This window comes from Tupaia chinensis, unplaced genomic scaffold (assembly GCF_000334495.1).
Source record: "Tupaia chinensis unplaced genomic scaffold, TupChi_1.0 Scaffold000532_1, whole genome shotgun sequence".
NCBI lineage: Eukaryota > Metazoa > Chordata > Mammalia > Scandentia > Tupaiidae > Tupaia > Tupaia belangeri.
Genome location: NW_006160045.1, coordinates 3,161,878 through 3,178,125, shown reverse-complemented (window position 1 = coordinate 3,178,125; position 16,248 = coordinate 3,161,878). Strand labels below are relative to the sequence as shown.

General features: G+C 40.5%; 1 protein-coding gene across 6 annotated transcripts in view; it reads left to right on the top strand.

Moving 5' to 3' along the window:
* Nucleotides 1-16,248, top strand: part of AKT3 (AKT serine/threonine kinase 3) — a 335,945-nt gene that overhangs the window by 306,636 nt on the left and 13,061 nt on the right. For all 6 annotated transcript variants that reach the window (XM_006157219.3, XM_014591111.2, XM_006157223.3 and 3 more), the window contains one exon: nt 11,225-11,327. In XM_006157219.3, coding sequence (XP_006157281.1) covers nt 11,225-11,327 — 103 coding nt within the window. The remainder of the gene's footprint in view (nt 1-11,224; nt 11,328-16,248) is intronic.

Here is a 16,248-nt window from a genome sequence, read left to right as displayed (position 1 = left end):
GAGGTTACCTTTTAAAACAATGTGAATCACTCATATCAGGTGTTTAACAACGCCTTCAAAATTTTTCCAGAGAAAGCAAATGTATCAGTTAAACATTTAATATTTGTTATAGCTAAAATACCTGTATTTTGACAGATCTAATTTATGATACAATAGTTGTAGTATTAATGTGGTGTCCCTTGGAGCATTTTTTATAAGATCAAGGTCAGTGATATGAACTTCAGTTGCTATTGTTTGGTTTTTCAAAAATTAAATATAGTTATTTGAGATTCTAGATTTATGTCAAGGATTCATTATTATGGCCTGGCTTAGTATATAATGTAATTAAGTAATGTATGCCGTATGTCTATTAGTTTTGTTTAAAATAAATCTCTTTCAGTACTCTTGCTTTTTCAGTGCATGTATATATACACAAAGCATGAAGCTGGTTTTTCAGGAGATATTGAGATTAGATAACCTAGAATCCCCATCTAAGCTTAGAGATGCTCATTGATTTTGCAGAGTTGGAAATTCAGTACCAGGGTTGACTCTCTTAGCCTGCTGGTTGAGTCAGCTGGATGCCATTTGGCTGAACCAGTTTGAATCCTGGTCCTGGTGGCTTGAAAAAAAGGCTAGACGTGTGTAGATGCATGCACAGAGATCCCAACAGGGTAGAGAAATGGAGGAGAAGGAATTGTGTCATGACCATGCCCCATTGGGGATGTTTTCTCCCTCTCCTCGTTTCTGTCTCCCCATCTCTGGAGAGCACATGTGCCCTCTGGCAAATGAAACAAAAAATTATAGCACCAGCTAACTATAAATGGTGAACCTAAGCGTCCAAAAGTATTGGCAGTTTTTACTGCAAATACGTGTTTCTTAGCATTTTGATCTGTGTATGCCAACATGGAGTGGTGGAGATAACCATGTTTTTTAGGTGATTACGGTACCATAATCACTGTCTCTGTCAGCTTTCCCAGAAAGTTTCAAGTCTTCCATATTTCTTAAGCATCTAGAACTGAAATGCTAGAAAGAATCTAGATTCCTGATAGTAGAGAGAGCTTCACTGCTCAAGACGTTCTAGAGAGACTGGCCTTCAAGATGCTTTGGTGTTCATATACCCATGCTGTCATTCTAGCCATCTCAGAAATATTGAATGTGACTTATTCTAACAAGTTTAAGAGAATTCTTTCTCTTCTTTAATTTAATATTGTAAAGAAACACATACTCACTTTTGGAAGGATAGTAAATGATACAGTAATTTGGTAACATTTAAAAATTGGTAGAGGATCAATGTGGAAAGGATTTAGGGAGCCGCAACTTGCTGCAACTATGTGACTCGGGGTTGTACAAGTAAACCCAACTCAAAACAGTGAATTTGCTGCATTGGTTGACTCTTCCTTTCATGAGAGATTTCTTTGTACCATGCAGTGCTGTTCTATAGCTTTTTAGCCAGTTGAACTTCTGTCAACGTGGGAGTCAGTTCTCTTGAACTCTGCCACTGATTCATCAAATAAGTTTACGTATACATAATGTAATAAACCCTCTGTTGTTATTTCAACAGCACAGCATTTTCTACAGGAGTAGATTCCATCTCCAGAAGTCACTTTTTTTGATCAATCGTTCAGAAGCAACTCCTCATCTGTTAAAATTGTAATCATCAGAGTATAACATTTTGGTCACATCTTCAGGCTCCACTTCTAATTCTAGTTCTCTTGCTGTTTCCATCACATCTGCAGTTACTTCCTCCCTTGAAGTCTTGAATCCTTCAAAGTCATCTATAAAGGTTGAAATCAGCTTCTTCCAAACTTTGTTAATGTTAACTTTTTAAGAATTATTTTATTTAACTTTATTTTAATTTGATGAGAGAGAGAGAGAAAGTGAGAAAGCAAGCCGCCAGGTCTGGGACTCGAACCACAGTCAGCCATGTAGGAGTCCAGTACCCTTAACTACCACAACACCTGCTGGCCCCTAATGTTAATATTTTGACCTCCCTTGATCAAGAATGTTCTTAATGACATGTTGAATGGTAAATCCTTTTCAGTAGGTTTTCTTTTTTTTTTTTTTTTAGAGGTTTTTTTTTTTTTTTTTTTTATTTTTTGCTATAGTGCGTGCGCTCGCCAGACAGACAGAGAGAGACACAGAGATAGACAGCAAGAAATCACCCCCCAGAGGGGATGGCCATGCCGCAATCCCTTCTCTTCCATTCTCTTCTCAGGATCTTGGGCACGCATGCACACGCGCCCGGTGTGAGTCTCAAGCCACCGGGTCCGGGATGCAAACCGCAGTCAACTACGTGGGAGTTCAGCGACATAGCCATTACGCTAACTGCTGGTCCCAGTAGGTTTTCAATTTACTTTGCCCAGACCCATCACAAGAATTACTATCTGTGGCAGATGTAGCCTTACAGAATGTGTTTCTTAAGTAATTAGATCTGAGGGCCAGCAGGTGGAATGGATGTTAAGCTGCTGGACCCTACATAGTCAGCCATGCAGTTTGAGTCCCAAACTCAGTGGCCTGAAAGTCACGCTGGCACTTATGCACCCAAAAATCTCAAGAGAAGACTGGAGGAGAAGGGATTGAAGTGTGGCCAACCACCCCACCCCCAGAAGGTGGGGCAATTTCTTTTTCTTTCTTTCTCTCTCTTGCAGGTGCATTTGCCCCATAGCAAAAACAAAAGCAATTTAAAATATAAAAATAATAAGAATTGAAAGTATAAATGATTCCTTTCTCCATGGGCTGCAGAATGAATATTATGTTATTAAGTGTGAAAACAATGTTAATATTCATAGACGTGTTCATCAGAGCTGGTGGGTGACCAGGTGCGTTGACAAGGAGCAGTAATATTTTGAAAGAGATTTTTTCCTGAGCAGTAGGTCCTGACAGTGGGCTTAGAATATTCAGTAAACCATGCTGTAAACAGATGTGCTGTCATCGAGTCCTTGGTGCTCCGTTTATAGAACACAGGAAGAGTAGATTTAGCATCATTCTTAAGGGCTCTAGGATTTTCAGAATAATAAATGAGCATTGGCTTCAAATTAAAGTCACCAGCTGCATTAGCCCTTACGAGAGAGTCAGACTGTCCTTTGAAGCTTTGAAGACAAGCATTGAGTTCTCCTCTCCAGCTGTGTCACTCTTATATGGAATTTTCTTCCCATAGAAGGCTGTTTTGTCTACATTGAAAAATCTGTTTGATGTATTCATCTTCATCATTATCTTAGCTGCATCATCTGCATAACTTGTAGTGTCTACATCAGCACTTGATGTTTACCTTATGCTTTATTATTGTTAGTAGTAGTATTTACCTTACACTTTTTAAATCTCATGCACTAGCCTCTGCTGGCTTCAAACTTTTTCTTCAGATTCCTCACCTCTCAGCCTTCATAGAACTGAAGAGAATTAAAGCCTTGCTCTGAATTAGGCTTTGATTTAAGAGGATGCTTGGGCTGGTTTGGTCTTCTAGTCTGACCACTAAAACTTGTTTCCATATCAGTGATAAGACTGTTCTGCTTTCTTATCGTTCATGTGTCCACTAGAGTAGCTCTTTTCATTTTCTTCAAGAACTTTTCCTTTTTGTTCATAACTTGGCTAATTGGCACAGCAGACCTAGCTACCAGCCTGTGTTAACTTTGACATGTCTTTCTTTTCTTTTTTATTTTTAAAGAGAGATTTTTTTTTCTATATAGTATGTGTGCTCTTCGAAGACACAGAGAGATAGAAAACAAGAAGTCACTGCCAGGGGGGATGCCTGCGCCGTAATTCCTTCTCTGTTCTCCTCTTGGGATTTTGGGCATGTATGCACACATGCCATTGTGAATTTCAAGCCACCAGCTCCAACGGCTTAACCATTACATCATCTGCTGGCCCCATTGACATGTCTTTCTCAATGGACTTAATCATTTCTCGTTTTTATTTAAAGCGAGAGACATGTGACACTTCCATCACTTGAAGACTTAGAAGCCTTTGTAGGGTTATTAATTGGCCTCATTTCAGTACTGTTATGTTTCAAGGGAGAGGAAGAAGGCTGGAGGAGCGGTAGAGACAGGGAAACAGCCAGTCAGTGGAGCAAATCAGAACACACATGACTTTTGTCAGTTCCATCCATGGTCTTGCCTGGGCATAGTTTATGGTGCTGCAAAACAATCACAAGTAGCTATGCTGTGACCTACAGTAGGGTATCTGTGCTCATCTGTCACGGATCACAGATCTCCCTAGTACATATAATAATAAGAAACTTTGATATATGATAATTACCAACATGTGACACAGATATGAAGTGAGCACATGCCATGGAAAAATGGCACCAATAGACTTGCTCAACAGAGGTCTGCCACAGAGCTTCAGTTTGTAATAAAATACGATGTCTGTTGAGTGTAGTAAAGTGATCGTGTTTAACAGGTAGAAACATACAACAAGAAGAGATGTCTCGAATAGTCTTGTATATGCTAAAGAAATTTTATTTGTAGGTAGTTGTAACTGTGGAGATTTTCACAAAGAAGACTCCACAGCTATCTGACTACATGAATGAATTCTAGCAGCCATTTAAAGAACAGCAACAATTCGAGAATCAGCAGTTAGCGTAATGGCTATGTCGCTGGACTCCCACGTAGTCGACTGCAGTTCACGTCCTGGACCTGGTGACTTAAAACTCACGCTGGGCGCGTGTGCGTGCGTGCCCAAGATCCCAAGAGGAGAATGGAGGAGAAGAGATTGTGGCGTGACCATCCCCCCGGGGGGTGATTTCTCGCTTTCTGTCTTTATATCTCTCTCTGTCTGGCGAACGCACGTGCCCTATAGAGAAAACCTCTCCAAAAAAAGAAAAAAAGAACAGCAACAATTCTACAGAAAATTGAAAGATAAAGAAGTATTTACGAGTTTACTCTCTGATTCTAGAACTAACCTGCTACCAGAAGCACATAAAAATATAAAATAACAAAAATATAAGCCAATATTCTTAATGAACATATATGTATTTTTTTGTTTTTTGTTTTTTGTTTTTTTAAAGTTGCTGTAGGGTATCTTTGCTTGCCAGAGAAAGAGAAAAGGAAAATTAGAAATCACCCTGAGAGGGGGGATAGTCATGCATCAGTTCCTTCTCCTCCATTTTCCTCTTGGATTTTGGGCACACGTGTACACACATACACACACACACACACACACACACACACACACCTGGCATAATTTTCAAGCCACGGAGTCCAGGACTTGAACCATGAAGTTGGCCATGTAAGATCCAGCTGCCTTACGTGCTGGTTCTAAATTTAAAAAAAAATTTTTTTTTTGAGAGGTTTTCGCTATACGGCGCTTGCACTCGCCAGACAGACAGAGAAAGAGAGACAGAAAGTGAGAAATCACCCCCCACGGGTCATGCTGCAATCCCTTCTCCTCCATTCTCCTCTCAGGATCTTGGGCACACATGCACACGTGCCCGGCGTGAGTTTTAAGCCACCTGGTCCAGGACGCGAACTGCGGTCGGCTACATGGGAGTCCAGCGACATAGCCATTATGCTAACTGCTGGTCCCTGATGTGCTATTCTTTGTATCTACTGTAGGATTGGAGTTGCAAACTTATGTTAAAACATTTTTTATGGGGAACCAGCAGTTAGCGTAATGGCTATGTCGCTGGACTCCCACATAGTCGACCGCGGTTCACGTCCTGGACCCGGTGGCTTAAAACTCACGCCGGGCTCATATGCGTGTGTGCCCAAGATCCCGAGAGGAGAATGGAGGAGAAGGGATTGTGGCGTGGCCATCCCCCGGGGGGGGTGATTTCTCACTTTCTGTCTGTCTCTCTGTCTTTCTCTGTCTGTCTGGCGAGCACACGCACCCTATAGCAAAAACCTCTCCAAAAAAAAAAAAAAAGAAAGAATAACACATCACAACCAAGTGGTATTTATTCTAGGTTGCAACAATTCTGTATATAATTTTACGAAATCAAATCCAATAGTAGATGTACAGGATAGCACTATATTACCAAATGTGACTTATTCCTGAAATGTAAGATTGGTTTGACATTAAAAAATAAATCACTATAAATCACCATATGAAAGATTTTCAAAAAAATTCATGGAAATATATTTTATGAAAAAAATTATGCATGGGTTTTTCAGGGGGTTTTGTTTCAAAATAAACTCACATTTTTTTCCACTCTTCCATGAAGTTGTGAAGTCCCCTTATACTAAGAAATGATTATCAATGTATGCAGGACAAAAGCATTCATGAAAATCCAACATCTATATCTGAATTTATGAAAGTCAAAATACGCTCTGCAAACTAGGAATAGGAAAATTCTTTTACCTGCTAAAGAGCATCTAAGAAAATATATAGCTAATATATTAGGGAAGAAAGACGGAATGCTTGCTTACTTTTTTACTCTTTATCATTTGCCAGAGAGCACATACAGTCACCAGAGGAGAGACAGAGGGAGGAAAGCAAACCCATGGGACAAAGCCACAGTGCAGTTCTTTCTCCATCTCTCCATCCTGCTGGGATTTGGGGCACTCATGCACACATGCCCAGCATGTTTTTAAACTCACATTTTTTTCCACTCTTCCATGAAGTTGTGAAGTCCCCTTATACTAAGAAATGATTATCAATGTATGCAGGACAAAAGCATTCATGAAAATCCAACATCTATATCTGAATTTATGAAAGTCAAAATACGCTCTGCAAACTAGGAATAGGAAAATTCTTTTACCTGCTAAAGAGCATCTAAGAAAATATATAGCTAATATATTAGGGAAGAAAGACGGAATGCTTGCTTACTTTTTTACTCTTTATCATTTGCCAGAGAGCACATACAGTCACCAGAGGAGAGACAGAGGGAGGAAAGCAAACCCATGGGACAAAGCCACAGTGCAGTTCTTTCTCCATCTCTCCATCCTGCTGGGATTTGGGGCACTCATGCACACATGCCCAGCATGTTTTTCAAGTCACTGGAGCTGGGATTTGAACCACACGTGGGCCATGTATATCTGGCTTCCTTAAGCACTAGGCTATGGGGCTGGCCCAACACTGAATGCTTTCACCAGGCCAAGACATTCATTCTGTTGTTCAACATTGTACTGGCCAGTATAGTATGTGAAGAAAAACCATGTACTCATATTGAATAGAAAGAAGTAAATCTACCTTTATTCATAGACAATATGATTATCTATGTAGAAAACCTGATGGAATCTACAAAAAGCTACTAAAATTTGATCTGTGATTTCCTTGATACAAGGTAAGTATACAAAGATTTTGGGGTACAAAAATGACTAATTTTATACAGTAGCAACAGATGATCTGAAGAGGAAATTAATAAAAATATTATTTTCAGTAGTAACAAAAATATGAGGCACTTACATTTCCAGGAAAAGATGTAAAAGACTGTTATACTGAAAACTAAAAAGATACTGTTGAGAGAAATGAAAGATGGTTTAAATAAAAGAAGAGAACATGTACTGTGTTCATGAGTTAGAAGATGTCATTTATCTCTAAATTGATATATAAATTCAATATGATCCTAATCAAGATTTTAGCAGGCTGTTTTGTAGACATTGAGAGATTGATTCTAAAATTTGTATGCAAATACAAGGGTCCTAGGGTAGACAAAACAGCTTTAACCAAAAGCAAAACTGGAAGACCCGTATTACCTGACTCCATGAGTTTTTAGTAAGCCTCAGTAATCAAGGCAGTTTATCTCTGGCATACACATGGGCATGAAGATCAGTGCCACACTATCTGGAATGAGGTTCACACTTAAATATATGATAAGTTGATTTTCAATAAGGTACAAAAGCAATTCAGCAAATGGCACTAAAATTAGATATCCATATAAAAATTTACATAAAAATTAACTGAAAAATGGAATATAGCCCTAGATATAAAGCCTTCTTTAGGAAAACAGAAGATCTTTGTATTGATAGTACTAGTTTACACAATTTATTAGGTAAGAGCAAAAGCATGACCCAGAAAGAAAAATTGGTAAGTAAATCTTCATGAAAATGAAGAACTTCTGTTCTTCAAAGACTGTAAAGAGAATAAAAGTAGAAGTCACAAACTGGAGGAATATTTGCAAATCTGATAAAGGACATGCATGTATAGTATGTTTAAAAAAAAACTATAAACTTAATGATTAGAAAAAAGTCGACTGGCACTTTCCCAAAGAAGAAAACACTAATGAAAAAGTGTGCAGCATTATATAGTAGAATATGTGAATTTAAAATTACTATGAAATACCACCATGCATGAGATTGCCTTGACTGATTACAATGTTGGTAAGGATGTGGAGGACCTAGAACTCTCATACACTGTCAGTGGGAATATAAAATGATATAACTTTAGGAAACAGTTTGACCATTTCTTGAAAAGTCAAATGTATACCTGTCATATGACCCAGCCAGCGTACTCCTTGGTATTTGTCCAAAGTAAATTAAATATTATGTTTATATAAAGACTTGAATGTAAAGGTTCATAACAGCTTTATCTGTAATAGCCTCAAGGTAGAAGCAACCCATATGTCCTTTGGAGAAGGAATAGATTCATTCTTGGGTTGTCTGTATAGTGGAATAGTTCCTAGCAATAAAATGGATGAATTCTTGATACAGCCAGTGACATGGATGAATGTCAAAGTAATGCTGAATGAAAGAAGCCAGACAGTGTATACTATATGATTCTATTTGCATAAAAATCTAGAAAATACAAACAAATCTAGTATGACAGAAAGCATGTCAGTCATTGCCTGCAGGGCTATGGTAGAGAGAATGTACCAATATTTACACAGGAGTGCAAGAAAACTTTTGCAAGTGATAGACATATTCACCATCTTGATTGGGGTGACAGCTTTGTGTCAAAACTTAAAGCATATACTCTTAATATGTGCGGTTTAGAATATGTTCATCTTGTCTGAATGAAAGAATGTTTTCAAAAAATTTCCTGCCGTTTTAGAACTTATATTTTACTGGGGGTGAGGTGTCATGATAATAAACAAGTATGTGCAGATGTTGAAAAGCTTTTGAAGAAAAACAAAGCCACGTGAGGATAGAAAGTGATGGAGAGGGAAAGTGATACATGAGGTTAGGAAATTCCTCAGTAATAAAATGACATTTGAGTTGAGACTATTTTAAGCTCCCTGATAATCTTTTGAAAGCTATTTTAAGATAATGTTTTAGTTTTTTTAAAGTTGTAGGTGTTTGTTCCCTCATTTAAAAGAACAGCAGCTTTTTTCTAACTTGAAGGCAGATTTGAGTTTTGAGATCAGAAGAAAGCAGATGGTAAGGGTGGGGCAGACATAAGCAAAACCTAAAAAGTATCCAAGAGCAGCCCATTTTGGCTAAAAGAATTTAATTTTAGATCGGAAGGATGATGACACATTTTGAACATCTGTAGAATGGTGTCTCAGAAAGAAAATCAACTAGTTATCCCCGTCTCCCAGTTTCCTACCAGGTAGGAACAGTCGCTCTTCGGTTTTCTGAAAAGGGAAACCCAAAATGATGCAGTGCGTGTCACTTCTAGTTCTCCTGTGTCAGGCGTGTGGTGCTGGTGAAGAGGATACACTTACTTCTGAATGGGAGAGCGGAGAGTCCCAGCAGTGGAATGGCCTGCTTGCCCTCAGCCCCTCGTCCTAACAGAGCAGCTCAGAAGAAACACGTTCTGGCCCCGTAGCAGGTTTCTCCTGCCCACTGCACAGGGCCTTGTTCTAAGGCAGGCGCTGAAGGGTGCTGAGTGAGGAGCCACACTGCTCTCTAGTAGATAAATGAAGTCTGAATTTGGTTCCATTTCCAAAAGAGTGCTTGCTAACAAAGGGAACCGTAGGATAGCTGTGTACTTGGGACAAATAGAAATAATGGTAAAAAAGAAGAGATTAAAAATGGTTTGTAGCATGTACCATAAACTGAAATGTGGTCCTTTATTTTGAAAATGTGGTTTTAACTCTGCTCATCTCTGGAATTTTTAAAATGTAGTCTGTCTAGAGAATAATTTAAAGATTTTGCCTTACTTAACATAAATTTGGTGACAGTAAAAGTGGGAAAATGCATTGATCTAAAGCCAATTGTGTATTTCTGTTTCTGTAAAATTTTTATAAAACATAACTAATTTCTGTCATTCTGTCTTCTGATTTCTTTTCCCTGGGAGAATGTTATTCTAAAAGAGGCATCTCCTATTCTGAATGACACTTCTACCATGTACTCCAGGCCCTTGGGTGGGACAGTCTGTGTTAAAAAGAGAACTATGGGCCTCATCTGTCCCTTGCGGCCAGAGCTTTGAGAAGCAGGAGCCCTTTCAGGGCTGGGTCCCACTCCCAGCTAGTGCAGGTGCCCATGCTCAGGCCTCTGTGACTGTCAGGAGCCCAAGACTTTCCCTCCACCCCTACGTCGCTGCTATAGGACTCCCCATGAGTGGATTCCGCTCAGTGTTGCTCCTAGAGGAGGCAATCTGAATCTCTTTTTTTATTTTTTCAAGAATTATTTAATTAATTTTATGTGTTGTTGTTATTTTTTAAAATTTAATCAGAGATAAAAGGAAAGTGAGAAATCAAGCCGCCAGGTCCAGTACTCAGACGTCAGTCATCCATGTGAAAGACCAGCATCTTAACTACCACACCACCTTCTGGCCCCCTAAATCTCTTTTGGGCCACAATCCCCGTGAAGGATCTAATGAGAGCTGGGGACACAATTTTGCATGTAATTTCAGGGACTTTCAAGAACCCATGATCTAGGACAGGGGTAGACATTAATACCTGTCCCCAGTAAGCAGCATTCTTTGCAGAATACAAAGTTCCAATTCTTTGGGAAGAACAAAGGCAGCACTCTGTGTCCCAGGGAATTATTAAATTGTATTTTGTTATAATAATCTCTTCAGCCTGGCATCAGGAAAAGAAGTAGAGAAAAGCAAACACGTGTGTGCCTGGTTGCACTGGGTAGAGCTTGCATATTGTTGCAGTGGTCTGCATCCACATGGCTTTTACATGTATGTTTGCTATTGAGAAAGAAATTAGGACGGACATTTCAGTATTCTCTTCCCACCCTTCTTATGGTTCTCCTTTGTTCTGTTTCACATAATTTCTCCGATTTTATATAGAACAACCGCCTACTAGTCTGTGTTTAGACTGCAACCGGGACGCCAAATACTACATCTACCTTACACAGTGACTCAGCATTCTAGACTTTTGTACTGTGCATTTAGTTATTTGTTCCAAAATTCTATCCCGGAAAGAAGTTTCCTGAATTGAAATTGATTAACAGTGTACCTTTTCTTTTTCTTATAGCTTGTACCTCCTTTTAAGCCTCAAGTAACATCTGAGACAGATACCAGATATTTTGATGAAGAATTCACAGCTCAGACTATTACAATAACACCACCTGAAAAATGTAAGTAAACCTAGAAGGCACCTGATCACTGATAATGTAACTGAAGAAAACAGGGCTGGTTTGTTTTTTTTTTTAATCATTTGACATTTTTAAGATTAGATTCCACAATAACTTAGTTCAGTTCCACTTAGAAATATAGAAGGACCAAAAGACAGATAACTGCAGGAAAAGCTTTTCTGGGTAGGACAAAATTATATGTAGAGAAACTGTAGACTAAATTAGAGAAAAATTGGCTCTTCCTTACCGTAATAGAGTCTTCTGACATCAGCTGAAAGATTCTTTAATAGAGGCTTCGCCTGCTTCCCAGACTTGCTAGTTCACATACCACTTTCAGAATCATGCTAATTTTGGTCTCCTACTTACTTCCTAGTTTTTAAATTCATTTTAAATTAAGTCACTCTTTTTTACTTAGCTTTCTCTCTTTTTTTAATTAAATTTAACTTGTTTATTCATTTTAATTTGAACAGAGAGGGACAGAGCTAGAGAGAAAAAGAGAGAGAAAGTGAGAAAGCAAGCTGCCAGGTCCAGGACTCAAACCATGATCGGCCATGTGGGAGTCCAGTGTCCTTAACCACCATGCCATCTGCCGGCCCCTACTTAGCCTTCTCTTAAGCAGCAATAACTGGTAAGACATAATTTACTTGCTAGTAATTTTTTGATACATATAAATTAAATTATATATTAATTAAAATGCTGTATTACAACCACATTCAAATTACACTCTTTAGAGTGCACCCGCACTTTGGTAAGTACCGTAAGCAGGTAGACTTTGATGAAGGAAAAGATTGTCAGATAGAACATATAAACATTCTCATGATGACAAGTGCCTGTACTCGTCGTCATTACCCTCAGAGTGAGGATAAGATTGAGTTTCAGAGTAATATTTGGAAAGCTAAAAGAATTGTTTTAAGTCACACACCTTTTGGATCACACATCATCATATTCATTTTCTTCTCCTTTTCTCTCCCTTTTAATCCTTATGTTTCTTCCTTTCCTGTTCCTTTTGTACAGCAAATTAGTTGATAATGTCAGGTACACTGAGTGTCCACGAGAGGGAAGACTGAAGCAAAGTGCTATTATAGCTGTGGTCACAGACAACAGATTCTAGTGTTGGAAAGCAAAGCAGTATTTCTTCTTCTTTTCTTTTTCTTTTTTTCTTTTTAAAATTTGCCATAGGATGTATACATTCGAGGGAGAGAATAGAAAGGAAGAAAGGTAAACTGAGAAAGCCTACCGCTAACCCCCAGGGGTGAGAGATTACCACACTACAATCCCTTCTCCACTCTCTTGTCAGAATTTTGGGCACGTACATGCATGCACCCAGCATATTTCTCAAGCCACTGGGTCCAGGACTCAAACCACGCAGTTCACTACGTGGAATCTAGATTCCTTAACTACCATGTCACCTGGCTGGCTCCAACTAGTATTACTAGGCCAAGAGGTTTTAATCTGGGGTCATTGGCCTGGCAGCAAGGGGAATGTAATCACTCTGAAATTAAAGATATAATCATATGTCCTTATAGGTACTTTAATTTATTTACATTCACAAGAAGTTAAGAACCTCTTAGCTTTAATTTCACAAGTGTAGAAATTGAAGCCTGGAGAGAAGGTGAGCTGCTCAAGTCCACACAGTTAGCATCAGCCACACCCAGGAGCAGGCTCACCAATTTGGCTAATAGCTATGCTGAGTTAGAAAATACCTGTACGAACTCACAGTGCTAGATGGTGGGATTCCACTCTGTCTGTGTGCCCTTTACTAGAATTTTTAAATCAGTAAATGTCTAAGACAGTGTTGGAAAGCGCATGGAGACACAGGCAAACAGCTAAGGGCCGCATGAATAGAAATAGTGGGCACAGGCCTGTGCCTCTGGCCCCAGCATGGAATGTGGCAATAATTGTCCAAAATGCTGGCTAATGCCAGTGAGCCTTTGGATCGGTCATGGGCAGTTCCCATCAGAGAGCATTCACTAGGCCTCGTCATTTGGCTATGACCCTAGTTGTAATCAGAGCACATCATTCCTCTGCTTAAAACCTTCCAGTGCCTTCTTACTGCTCTCTAAATCCAAATTACTCTACTGGCTTCACAGCCCTTCTGGATGGGGCCCCCCTCTGACTTCTTCCTGTGCCAGCTTCCCTACTGCCCTATGTTCTGGCCACTCCTTAAACAGGCCACCTTCCCTATGCCTTGGGACTTGCATGTGTTTACTCTTCTCTCTGCCTAGAACTCTTCCTAGATATTTGCATGAAGCGTTCCTTCTTGTCCTTCAGATCTCAGCTAGTGTCATTGCACCTGAGAGCCTTTGATCCAGTCTCGAGAACAGTGCACACTGACACACTCCTTCCCATTAATTCTCTGCCCTGGCACTTTTACTTCCTGATATTTTGCCAGTTAATTTTTTTGTTTCTTTGTTTTATGTCTTTTCCTGCCACTAGAAGGCAATAGTTCTGAGAGGCAGACTGGTTGGTCTGACTTGCCATTGGCCCCAGCTCTGAGCTAGCTACTTGGCCCATTTAGTAAATACACAGTGGATGGATGAACAGAAGACTATGAGGCCTGGAAGCCAGGGCCAAAAGGAAGCCCAGCTCTGTGCAGATGGTGTGGCTACCACAGGTGCCTGGCATTTCTGTTTCCACCTCTTCCCCCACTTGATATCTGCAGTGGACATTGGGGATAGGAGGGCCCTGACATGCTCTGTCCTTGACCTCAGCCTCTTTGAGACAACTTCCTTTCTTAAATAGAGTTGTTGGCATTTGTGGGCTCTTTCTAGGACAGCTAGCTATGTTATTTCAGAAGTCACAGAAATAGGTAGGTTGTATAAATGCAAAGCCAGGAGTAGATATTTTACTTCAGGAAAGCAAGGTTACAATTTGGGGAGACAGGCTGAAAAGCCTTAAACGCAGACCTGTGGAAGCTGCCTTGTGTCCTGTCTCTGCAACTTCCTAGCTATAGGATGTGGCAGTCTCATCGTCCTCTAGAAAAGGAGGTCACAGAGCTGGACAGTCCTAGCCCTGCTAGGTCCCTGGGGAGCCGTCTTTTAGGAAGGGCACCTTGACTTTGACAAGTGTGAATGACCCTAGTTTCAATTTTATCCATGCGCTGGATTAACCAGTTCTTATTCCTACTTTGTTCTGGGATCTGTGGAATGTGACAGTAGGCCAAAAACACTGCACAGCTGGTGAAAGGAGGGTCTGGCTGAACTAGAGATGGACAGGGAGAGCACAGCCGGGCAGGCGCAGGTCTCCTTAGCTGCAGATGAGAAATGAGAAACTGCATGTACCTCCTCACTTGGTCAGTTTGTTGTTTCCTGATTGACTTTATTTTCAAATCCATAGGACGTCAAGAACTAGAATCCTAGCTTGTCCCAATTCCAAACCCATGGCAGTCATCCTGATAAGAATTTGTCATTAGCGTGCATTTCACTGCTCAATCTAGATCTTTTAAAATGAGATGAAATGCTGGTGTTTTAAGTCTCCCTGCACAGTTCCTAGAACACAATTTGAACCTAGCTCCTCAGCTCCCTTAATCAGCAGTATAAAAGCCATCAAGGATATTTCTCCCAGCATGTCACATTTTATAACTACTAACAACAACCCTGTTCAAAAGAATAGGTCATTTCAGATGTGGATTAGTCTGTAAGAGATAGCAGTTCCATCTCTAGATTGAGATAGGGATATGCAGGAAGTCTCTACATTGTAGTAACTTCCAAGGCGAGTATCAAAATCCACCTGTTCTTGCAGGCCTGTGAAAGTCTGGCTTTTTTGGGCATCAGATGTGCTTATGGCCCCACCTTGCCACTGGGCACTGGAAATACAGAAAAAAGAGACCAGCAGGGTCATCTGTGTCCAACACAGCGTTCCCTAGTCTGGAGGTAGGGAAGGCACTGTGGAAAAGCGACTTTATTTCCCTATTCAGGATCTCTAGAGAGGAGAGTCTTCTGAAAGAGCCCGGTACAGTGCGCCCCTGCAGAGACAGGCATGGCTGTGTCAGGCACCTCTCTGTTCAGCTACCTCTCCTGCTACCTGCCTGGCAGGCCCAGCACAGCCCTCAGCCCTGGGACTCCCTGGGACCCACTGTGGTATGGGCTTCCATGCTTGTCAGCCACAGCTCCTGGGTCCTGCTGTGGTGAAGTGACAGCGTTTTCAGTTTGACGGCCCCTGAATATATCCTGCCTACCCTGACGGGGTAGGTGAAAGGTGGATCAGGGAAACCCTGAACTGTAATTACATTTAGCATAATCTTTTCTTCTTGCAGCTTTTAATAGTAGTGCTGCCCTCTGACTGCAAACGTACAGAGATTTTATTCATAAAAGACCACGGTAGTACCATCCATTAGCAACTGTCTCTCCACTTGCCACCTTGCTTTTATAAAACAGAACGCAGTTATTTTTTTTAGAACAAATCAGCAGTTAGAAAAGCAAAATGTTCCATTTTCTGCAAACAGCTGCAGTAACATGCCAGATTGTCCTCACTGGTGTTAATTAATTGAACAGATTTTGGAATGTGTCGTCTTTCGTTATATCCATTAGTGGTCTTCTGCCTTCCTCTTACAGAAAAAAAGATTTTTTTGCGATCTGGTCATGTCTGCTGCCATATAATTACATTTGTTAAATGCTCTAAGAAAATTAAGCAACTGATATTCCTTGGATCCAGGAGTTCAGATTTAGCATGTAGAGATGCTCTTCTGTTTTCTTTTTCCAGACATGTGGTTGTCAGGACACAGTTCAGGTTCATTACTGGCATTGCACCCCATGGTCGTCCTCTAATAGCCGGAGCTTAGCCCTGTAAACTTGCTGCAGATGGGCTCTGACCTAGCTGCCACCCAGCCTGCCGCACTTCCTCTTGCTCCCTCCCCGTCTCTGCAGCCCCACCTGCCCCAGGACCAGGGCCCAGAGGGAGCGCCTTCATTCAGTCTGGGGTGCCC